General features: G+C 50.4%; 3 protein-coding genes across 6 annotated transcripts in view; 2 read left to right on the forward strand and 1 right to left on the reverse strand.

Annotated features, from left to right (window-relative positions):
- LOC102842883 (aflatoxin B1 aldehyde reductase member 2-like) overlaps positions 1 to 1,988 on the forward strand; it is a 9,364-nt gene extending 7,376 nt beyond the window's left edge. Inside the window, exon 5 of the mRNA XM_006866405.1 lies at positions 1,827 to 1,988. Within this exon, the coding sequence (XP_006866467.1) occupies positions 1,827 to 1,988 (162 nt within the window). The remainder of the gene's footprint in view (positions 1 to 1,826) is intronic.
- A 739-nt stretch (positions 1,989 to 2,727) lies between these two features.
- MRTO4 (mRNA turnover 4 homolog (S. cerevisiae)) lies at positions 2,728 to 8,750 on the reverse strand. The gene is made up of 8 exons (XM_006866324.1): positions 8,712 to 8,750; positions 6,980 to 7,038; positions 5,223 to 5,326; positions 4,382 to 4,463; positions 3,889 to 3,956; positions 3,461 to 3,612; positions 3,051 to 3,127; positions 2,728 to 2,914 (listed from the first exon to the last, which is right to left on the reverse strand). Exons 1-8 carry the CDS (start codon positions 8,737 to 8,739, stop codon positions 2,762 to 2,764), a joined length of 723 nt encoding a protein of 240 aa, XP_006866386.1. The 5' UTR covers positions 8,740 to 8,750; the 3' UTR covers positions 2,728 to 2,761.
- Positions 8,751 to 9,014: 264 nt separating this feature from the next.
- Positions 9,015 to 10,614, forward strand: part of EMC1 (ER membrane protein complex subunit 1) — a 30,010-nt gene continuing 28,410 nt past the window's right edge. For 3 of the 4 annotated variants that reach the window (XM_006866325.1, XM_006866327.1, XM_006866326.1), the window contains exon 1: positions 9,015 to 9,160. In XM_006866325.1, coding sequence (XP_006866387.1) covers positions 9,021 to 9,160 — 140 coding nt within the window. In that variant the 5' untranslated portion in view covers positions 9,015 to 9,020. The remainder of the gene's footprint in view (positions 9,161 to 10,614) is intronic. The other variant, XM_006866328.1, reaches the window with a different exon arrangement.

Consider the following 10,614-nt stretch of genomic DNA (forward strand, 5'->3'; position numbering starts at 1 on the left):
ATCAACACTCATGGAAGCAGCAGTCAAGAAATCAAATGACATATTGCATTAGGCAAATCTGTTGCACAATACGTTTTTAAAGTGTTGAAGAGCAAAGATGTCAGTTTGAGGACTAAGATGCGCCTGATCCAAGCCATGGTATTTTCAATAACCTCACATACATATGAAAGCTGAACAGTGAATAAGGAAGACCCTAGAGGAATTGGTGCGTTTTGAGTTATGGTGTTGGAGAATATTTAAAGTGCCAAGGGCCGCCCAAAGAACCAACAGATCTGTGTTGGAAGTGCAGCCAGAGTGCTTTTTGGCGACCAGAATGACCAAACTTCGTCTCTCATACTTTGGACGTATTGCCAGGAGGGACCAGTCACTGGAGGAGGATATCATGTTTGGTAAGGTGGAGGGTTAGAGAAAAAGAGGAAGAACCTCAGTGAGATGGATTGGCCAAGTGGCCGCATCAGTGGGTTCAAATGTGTCAACAACTGTGAGGTTGGCCCAGGATCGGGCAGTGTTTTGTTCTGTTGTGCACAGGGTCTCTGAGTCGGTACCAACTCAATGGAACCTAACATGATACCAAACAGTTGTCAGTGGAGCTTTCGAACTAAAGTGGCGTAGGAAGAAAGGCCTGATGCTGTCAAAAACCAGCCAATGAAAACCCTGTGGACAAGTCTTATTCTCTACCAATCATAAGGATGGCCAAGGTCCAGACATTGTTTCATTCTGTTGTCTAGGGGTTGTCCTGAGTCAGGCAGCATCCAGCATCCCGATCTTACATATGAAGATAGCTGGCTCAGACAGACTATTTCATGGGACTAAGATCATATGCCACCATTCATCTGTCAGTTTGTTGTACTATGGTCGCCTGTGTGTGTGTTGCTGTGATGCTGTAAACGATGCCATGGGTATTTTAAATACCAGCAGTCACCCATGGTGGAGAGGTTTCAGAGGCGCCTAGGGCTGACTAGGGAGCAGACTTTTGAATGTTTAGGCACTAGGACGTTTATGAACAGCAGTGGAACACTGTCAGCTCAGTGCAGCAAAGTGAGCCCTTCAGGATGGAAGGCTCTCAAAATAGGGCTGGGAAGATGTGCCTCCTCAAAACAGAGTTGATATTATGTGAATGGAGCAAAACTTTCAGGGCCTCCGTTTGCTGATGGGGCACAACTCAGAAAAAGAAGAAACAGCTACAAACACTCATTAGTAATGGGAACGTGGAATGTACACAGTATGAACCTATGAAAATTAGAAGTTGTCAAAAATGCAATGAAACACATAAAGATTGTTATCTTCAGTTGTTACTAAGCTGAAATGGACTGGTATCTGCCACTCTTACTCACATGGTTTACTATGCTGGGGACGACAAACAGAAGAGGAATGGCATAGCATTCACTGTTCAAATGAGCTTGTCAAGATGTCTTGAAGTACAACACTGTTTTAGGATAATGTCATATGCCTACAACCACGACCAAAGAAAGCATTATTCAACCACTAAAGCCAGTGAAGATGGAGTCCTGGTGTGGTGCTGTTAGATAAGCACTGGACTGCTAAATGCGAGATTGGTGGTTCAAATCCACCAGCCACTCCTTGGAAACCCTACACAGGGTTGCTATGAGTCGGAATCAATTTAACAGGGACTTCTGGTGTGGCACTATAGGATCAGCACCGGCCTGTGAGCCACAAGGCCGGCAGGTTAAACCTACCAGTTGCTCCTAAGAAAACCCTATACAGAATCACTGAGTGGGACCCTACACTTGGAATTTGGCAGGGTGGGGCTGGGAGCAGAAGTCACAGTGCAGCAGCAGTGTTGAGGTCTGGCTGTCCCTTCGCAGGGTGCCCACAGGGATGCTGTCATCCTGGGCATGTCCAGTGTGGAGCAGCTGGACCAGAACTTGGTGGCAACTGAAGAAGGATCGTTGAAGCCTGCTGTTGTGGATGCCTTTGACGAAGCCTGGCGCCTGGTTGCCCACGAATGTCCTGCGTATTTTCGTTAAACCCAGACCTGACTTAGGTGGCAGTGGGCACTCCCATCTTTTCGCTTCGTTCAGTCTCACCCCAGCCATTTATGCCTGACCTGCTGCTGCCTGTCTTCCTCATCACCCTAGCTCACAAGGTGATTATTCACATCCTTGCAATGCTTACTTAGTGTGAAAAGGCTGGGCTCAGCTTTCCCAGGGTGCTTCCTGTCTGAATAAAGCAGGCCTGGAGTGAACCTGGCACACGTCTCTCACCGTTACTAAGTGCCTAGTGAGAGACGCAGAAGTACATACTGGAGTCTTCAGAAACCAATCAGTGGGAGGGCCTTACGCACACACTGCCTCATCTCCCTCAGGGCTGTTGGAATCCAGCCTGACCTCAACAGTGGGGCAGGTGGCAACTCTCCCTTCCTGATATGTGACAGAAAAACAGAGGGCCATACACACCACCACAGGCTGTCTTTCTTCAGAAAGTCCTTGTCTAGGCAAGAGAGACCCAGAGCTCGAGAAGAGAACCTGCCATGGCCATCGTGCTCACTGTTCCGAGCCACAAGCTGCTCTGTCACGGTGGTCATGCCGGCACCCGAGGCAAACAGGGATCCTGGAGCCCGGACAAAAGCATAAACCAAAGGCCTCTTTTTCTAAGAAAAGTTCTTCTGCTGCCCACAGGGAGAGAGCCTGCAGGTGAGGTTTTATTCTTTATAAAACATAGTCCCTTTCACCCTTCCCTGTAACAAAATAAATAGCTGCTCTCTCGAGCGTGCTGGAGGCCTCAGTCCCAGGCACCCCGGTCAGTCATCATCATCGTCTTCTTCTGACTCTTCTTCCGATTCGGATGCGCTCTCTGGCAAGTCACAGCCCATCTGTTCAAACCTTCCAGACGCCGCGTCCCACACGTATTTGATGGTCACTTTGAACTCGGCCATCTCATAGCCAAAAAGCTTCTGCAAGAGACGTGGCCAGGAGGTGGGAGAAACAAGTCACCAGAAGCCTGAGTGAATGCTTTCAGCAGAGCTAAGCAGCGTCCCCTCTTACACTGCCCCGACTGACCTCAGGACAGACCCTTCAATGGGCACTTACCAGGACGCGGGCCTGCTCCGGGGTCAGCACGTCGCCCTCCTTGCATACCTCGTAGTCAGAGAGCAGGGTTACCACACCTGTAGGGTAGAGTGGCCCCAAGCAATCACACCTGGACCAGAGGACTGTACAGCACTATAGCCCTCTACCCCAAGGTGGATGGAATCTGGTTGGCCACTTGTCCTCCCTACAGTGCACACACACACTGGTTCCGTGGTTTCTTCCATGAATGTCCCTAAGTGCTGCATGCTGGCTGTAAATTACTGCCCACTTCAAACCCCAGCTCTGAGGTGAACACTGTCCCCATTGTCACAAGAAGTGAAATAACTTGTTCAGCAGAAGGTGGCCTGTGCCCGTGCCCTTGGCTCTCAGGCTTTGTCTCTACTTTCCAGCTGGTGTCCCCACCCTCTTACCTTTCTTCAGAGCAGTAGGCAGGCCCAGCTGCCGCAGCTGTGGCTCCATGGAGTGAGGGAACTGCTGTAGGGGCCCGGGGTCCAGGCTCACCGAGAACGTAGCTTTGTTACCAGCACGGGCATAGTCCATTTCCGCGAATTTAGTGAACCACCTGAGGGGAGAGAAGTAGTGGGAGATGACCTTTCTGACTGGACCACTAGGCCCTGCCCACCTCAGCTGCTGGTCTGGAGAAGACCTCTGACCTCATGTGCCTATCACCATCCCTCTCCTGTGGTTGTGCCAATGCTGGAGGAGGCAGCCAGGCGGCCAGCACTGGGCTTGTCAGAACCCGCGAGTCCCAGTTTCTATCTGATGCCTCCACAGGGGCACTCCATCCCTGCATCCTCACCCACCTCTCTCTTCCCCACGGTTCCTCACAAGCACCTACTCATTCACTTCCTCCTTGGTGCGATTGGTGAAAAGGAGACCAACTTCTCCCCTCAGCTTCTTGCTGACCTACAAAACAAGGTAGCAGGGGTCTGGTCACAGGCCAGTGACTCTCAACTGGGAGATAATTTTGCCCCCCAGGAGACATCTGTGGTTGTCACAGGTAGGGCTGGCGATTAAAGAAGCCAGAGCTTTAAGTGAGGCCTTGCTTTCCCTCTTCCCTGGGCCAGGTGCCTCTCCTGAGAGCCGCAGGGGGCAGAGCAGCTTGGCTTTGGCTCCTCCCACCTCTGGTAGTGTAGTGGTTACGAGTCGGGCTGCCAACCTCAAGGTCAGCAGTTCGAAACTACTAGCAGTTCTGAGGGAGAAAGAGGAGGCTTTCTGCTCCTGTAAAGACTTACAGCCTTGGAAACCCTGTACAGGGTCGCTATAAGTCGGAACTGACTCCATGGTAATTAACACATAACAACAACAACAACCGAGGGCCAGAAACTCACCTGGTGCAGGTTGTCTTTGTACTCATCAGATGGGCTTCGACCCAATGCCACCATCATCACCTTGTTTTTGCCAAAGAACATTCTGCGGGAAAATAGTGGGTGGGTAACTCTGAAGGAAGTGTCTGGCCAGCAGGCCCTTTGGTGGTGGTTATCTGCTGTGAAGCCAGTTCTGACTCATGACGACCCCGCGTAGGCTTTCCAAGGCTACGTAAATCTGTATGGGAACAGCTGGTAATTTGAAACCGCTAACCTTAAGGTTAGGAGCTCTGGTAGCGTAGCGGTTACGAATCGGGCTGTGAACCGCAAGGTCAGCAGTTCGAAACTACCAGCGGTTCCGCGAGAGAAAGAAGAGGCGTTCTGCTCCCGTAAAGATTTACAGCCTTGGAAACCCTGTGCAGGGTCGCTATGAGTCGGAACCGACTCCACGGCACTTAACAACAACAACCTTAAGGTTTGCAGTCTGACTGTACCCATTACACTACCATAGCTCCTTAGCGGGTCCTTCGCTGAGGGCTAATGCAGCTTTGGCCCAAGAGGAAGGAAGCTGCGAGGTCCAGACTCACACTTCTCCCTGCAGCCCTGCCCACCCTGTCCACATATAATCCAGGGTCGCTTTCACTATTTTCCCAGCACACTGAATTTTCGGGAACAGTCCCTTCTCCTGTCTGGCTATCTAGAGGAACGTATTTAATAGTGGACAGCAGAGCAAGTGCAGCCAGGTAGCTGGAGCTAGCAACCTGCCCTCAGCAGGGAGTGTGCCATCGTTCCTGCCATCGTTCTCGGTGAGTCACCATCTGTGCTGGACTGCGAGTCCCTGCCCTCTTCCCCACTTCCTGCTCACCGGCTGTGCTTCCAGGCATTCCGGATGTCCTTCAGCTTGCTGTTCCTCATGTTGGCCACAGAGAAGATGAAGAGGTACTTGTACGTGTCCACACATTTCCGAAGCTGTGGGGCAATTCAGGGGGCTCTGGAGTTAAAGGGGGCAGCATGGGTTGGGGAGTACTTTGGCCTCACAGGGGCAAAAATCTGCTGGAGGGTCCTTGGTCCTGTAGAACTAGAATTGGAGGCCCCTTATTGGGTCTCTCCACTAATAACACCAGAATCACTAACTGCAGGACCCCACTCCCCACCCCTCCACTGTAAAACTGAGCGCAGGAGCAGCTGAGCCAGGGCTGGAGGAGGTTTCGTGGTCTTGACCAGGCTCTGACTTATCTATGGCCTCCAGTGGCATCAACCACTTCTCTGCTGTGCCAATTACTAGCAACCCAGAAACACATCTCTATGAGGAAGGCAGCTGCTAAACATAAATATGCGTAAAAAACAAAACCCACTACCACGGAGTTAATTCCTACTCAGAGTGGCCCTATGGAACGGAACAGAACTGCTCCATAGGGCTCCCAAGACGATGTGTAACTTTATAGGAGCAGACTACCTCATCCTTCTCCTGCGCAGTGGTTGATGGATTTGAACTGCTGACCTTGATGTGAGCAGCCCAACCCTTAACCTAAGGTGGCACACCAGGGCTCCCCAATGGAAATAAGTTGGTGTTTTAAAGTGCTGTCAAGTTAGTTCCGACTCACAGTGACCCTAGATAGGGTTTCCGAGGAGTGGCTGGTAGGTTTGAACCACTGACTTTGTGGTTACAGTCCAGTGCTGATCCTATAGCACCCCACTAGGACTCCTGCCGTTGTTAAGTGCCATCGAATCAGTTACAACTCACAGAGGCCCAGGACTGGATGTCCGAGGCTTTAAATCATTGTAGGAGCTTCCAGGACTCCTTATTAAGTGCTGTTGAGTCTGTTCTGGCTCATAGCGACCCTGTATATAAGGCTTCTAAGGAGCGACTGGTGAGTTTGAACCACTGACCTTGTGGTCCAGTGCTTTATCCTACATTGCCATACCAGGACTCCTAGAGTCTCATTAATTTACTCAGGAGACATGGTGGAATTTGGGCACCGCTCTGTTTATGCCACATGGAGTCATGATGTGGCTCAACAAGTTAATAGGGACTCCTGCTGTAGCACTGTAGGATCAACCCTGGACTGTGAAGCCTCAGTTGGCAGTTCAAACTCACCAGCTGTTTCTCGAAAACCCTACACAGGGTCACTGAATCTGAACTGACTCGATGGCACTTAACAACACCACCTGCTAACTCCTTCCCTTTCTGACACCTGACAGACTAACCTCCATAAGCTTCATTTACCCCAACGAAATAACCAACCAACCAAAAAACACTAAACCCTCGGCACAGTGCACAAAGTAAGAGCTAATCAAAACTAAAAAACCATTCTTGTTATTATGTGCCGTTCAGGTGGGTCTGACTCATAGCGACCCTGTGCAGGGTATTTGAGGAGTGGCTGGTGGATTTGAACCAGTGACCTTTCAGTCCAGCGCTTACCCTAGAGCGCCACACCAGGACTCCATTACCATGGTGGTTTATTATTGGTGCTGCTGCTATAGGAAAACGGATGAGTACTTTTTTAAAAAAAAAACCCAACAACAAACAAAACAGAATGGTCCCCTAGCCAACAGTTCTACACCCAACCTTAAAAACCTAACACAAGCTCTGGAAAAATAAGATGGTCAAACGGATCTCACCTCTTCTATCAGGTTCTGTTTCAGTTCCAAGCCTTTCTTGGCAGTTTTGGTTAAGGACACTAATACAAAAAAAGGAGAAAAGGAAAAGGAGCGCTGATGAGACACAAATCTGGATGTCCCTGGAGACCACTGTCTTTGCTTTTGTAGTTTAGGCAAGGCAGCCAGGCTTCTGGCGGATGTCATCATTTCTGGCCTGCAAGGTTGTTCCCAAGGGCCCATTGAGTGTCTCTTCTCCAGCATTCTGGGGCCTGGAGCTGCATGTTCATTTCAGTCTGGCAATCTGCAGTCATGCCTCAGTGGGGCCAACATCTCTAATAACAGCTGGAGCCCAATCTGCCACTTCCAGAACAGAGTAGCATTTGCCAGATTTGACCAGTTTCCCTCCAGAGAGTCAAAATTTTCCACAACTGTGTAACAGACCACCAACTGCAAAGCCCTGGGTGCTCCCATGAAAGACCCAGGTCAGAAATGATGACATCTTAAAGGAGTCAACCTGCTTATTCAGGGTCGCTATGAGTCGGAACTGACTCCAAGGCACTTAACAACTCTCAAAAGTAGACACACACTCTTGGCCATTTCTTGTTGTGTCAACGGCTGCAACTTTAGTCCAAGCCAGTGTCCTGCGCTCTTGGATTACTGGTTCTGTTTGCATTTTTGCCCTGCCCTGATCTCCTCTCCTCCTGATTCACCCTCAACAAAGCTACCAGAAGGCTCCTTGCAAACAAATGCTGCATCATTCCTCCCCCTCAAAGCCCTTCCCACTTTGCTTCTCCTTCATCTCTCACTCTTGTTCACTTGGCTCCAGCCACATTCCAGCCTGTGTCAAGCAAGCTCCTGTTTTGGAGCCTTTGTACTTTCTGTTCCCTCTTCCAGATAGCTCTTTGGGTCTCTCACTCCCTTTCTTCAGGAATCTGCTCATTTGACACTTCATTAAAGACCTTCCCTGAAACACTAAACTTTTTCACTCCATCTTGTTTTCATAGGGCTTATACTGAGAATGGAAATGTCTCAATTTTTTTGAAACTATAGTAAGCTGGCGAAGAACTAGACCTTTCCTTTTGTAACTGCTGCCGTTCCCGCACCCCTCATCCCAAGTGCCAGATACGTGCTTTGTTGTTAAGTGTCATCAAGTCGGTTCCGAATCATAGCGACCCAGGATAGGGTTTCCGAGGGACATCTGGTGGGTTTGAACCGCAAGGTGGCGTTTCCAGCACCACACCAGGGCTCCCCAAATATTTGTTAAGTGAATGAATGAGTGAAACCACCATAAGGGTAGTCAGGAATAGTCTCTTAGGAGGTGACAACTGCGAAAAAGCCAGTAACATATCGGGTCGTAATCGCTATGAGCCGACTCAACGACACCTAACAAGATGTATGTCAGGCAGAAGGCAGTGCAGGGGGCCAGACGCAGAAGGTGGCAAAGGCAGCCAGGGTGACGGCAGCGCAGGCAGGGTGGGCCCAGGGGAGACGAGGAACAGTCTGGGTTCTCAGAAGTTGTTTTCTAACGAGTCAGTCTTAGAAGTGCACCTAAAACCAGGTAAAACCGTCTCCGATCCCTTGACCCGAAAAGCTCCTGCCGCCCCGAGGCCTCCTTCTCAACTCTCAGAGAGCCCGCGGGGCTCCAAGAGAAGGTCCTGGTACCTTCCGTAGCTCCCTCTGTTCCCAAGCCCCTAACACTGCTGTCAACCTGCCCAAGAACTCCTCACCGGGTCCCGACGCTCCTTTCTCCTACCTTTCTTGTCGCGCTTGGATTTAGGCATCACGCTGAAGACACGTGCTGAAGATGGTAGCGCTGCCTTTTAGGACCCCGACGGCGCGGGGGCTTCTGGGACGGTCTTTTGAATCTGCCCTAACGCGTGCCTGACCCAATCTGCGCTGAGACGCCCCTCTTCGGTCGGACCTCCACTTGCGCTTCTCCCCGCGTCTTCAGGACGACTTCCGTACGTCCGGATGGCCTCTGAGGCCCAAGCGCCCGCCGAGAGTCTCTGGCGAGAGTTCCCCACTCTATGGTTCGGCAGGGGAGGAGCCTGCGGCCCTGGGCATGCCGGGCCGGCGGCGGGCGGTGGGCGGTGCCTGCTCTCCCATCATGGCGGCGGCACGGTTTTCCCGTTTCTACCTCTGTGCTTTGATCCTCAGCGCGGCTGCCGCAGTCTACGAAGACCAAGTGGGCAAGTTTGATTGGTGCGTACATGTGAGACCTGTTCAGGAAGGATGGGATTATTTCCTTACGCCCTGTTATGGAAAAGGGTTACCATCCAGTAGATTTAGTGGGACCCAGTGCAAAATGAACATGCTGGCCCCCCTCTTCGGAAATTAAGGACATTAGGCGGTGACAGCTGAGCATTAAACCAAGCACGGGACCTTTCAAAGTAGGACCTTGTGCGACTTAGAAGGTCACGCACTCATGAAGCGGGACTTGCCATTCAGACGTACGTGGAGCCTGTTCAGAAGTCATTGATCCTTCCTACTCTGCCAGGCCCCATTTTTGTGACAGTCAGGTTTCGGTTCCACTGGGTGTCGGTGGTCGCCCGCTGTCACTGAACTTTCTCCTGGGCCTGTGAAGTTTTAGGAGTTCCAAACCGAGCCCACTAGCCCTTGCCCTGGTTTCGGAGCGCAGGTCCTCAACCCCAACCCTTCAAATACATCTGGAGCTGCCATTCATTCGTCCACTTACACCAATCCCTAGTCCTTCGTTAGGGCCCTGAATAATAAATGATGTAGATTTTACTGCCTGCTGCCTGGGCATTTTCAGGCAAAAGAGTTTAATAAGAAGGTATGTTACCTTCTTACTGGGAGCCCTGGCTGTTGTTACGTGCCATCGTGCCATGGAGTCGGTTACGACTCATGTTGTTGTTGTTATGTGCTGTGGAGTCGGTTCCAACTCATAGTGACCCTGTATAAGGTTTCCAAAGAGCAGCCAGTGAGCTTGAACCGCCGACCTTGTGGTCCAGTGTTTATCCTACTGCGCCACACCAGCATAATGGATTACAAGCTGAGCTGCTATTCCCAAGGTCAGTAGTTCAGCAGTTTGAATCTATCAGCTGCTCTGTGGGAGAAAGATGAGACTTTCAAGGTTTGCAGCCTTGGAAATCTTTGCTGTTAAATGCTGTTGAGTCTTCTGACCCATACCCACCCTGGATAGGGTTTCCGAGGAGTGGTTGGTAAGTTTGAACCGCTGACCTGGCAGTTCAAACTGTCTTTGCGGTCCAGTACTTATCCTATCCTATAGCATCAGGCCGGAACTCCAGCCTCACTATGAGTTGGAACCTACTTTCGGCACACAACCACCACCACCACCGTCTACAATTGTTCTGAGGATGAATGCCTGGCCCATTGAATGCACACTATAAATGTTATCCAGTATTACTAATTCAGGGCACACTTATCCTTCAGAGTCTATCTCCATTGTGAAGTTTTTTTTTCTGTCACAAATTGATTCATACATTTGTTGATTGCCTGCTGTGTGCTTGGTGTTGTCTGAGTTGGTGTTATGGATACAGAGATTGGTTGTCTAAATGTAGTGTATCCCACAGAGCAAACGTTCACAACATCATACGTGCATTTTATATACGTACTATACACGTAGCATCATTTAATAATTTGCCCAGAGAATCTTTCAATAACGAAAGTCGAGG

This window comes from Chrysochloris asiatica, unplaced genomic scaffold (assembly GCF_000296735.1).
Source record: "Chrysochloris asiatica unplaced genomic scaffold, ChrAsi1.0 scaffold00090, whole genome shotgun sequence".
NCBI lineage: Eukaryota > Metazoa > Chordata > Mammalia > Afrosoricida > Chrysochloridae > Chrysochloris > Chrysochloris asiatica.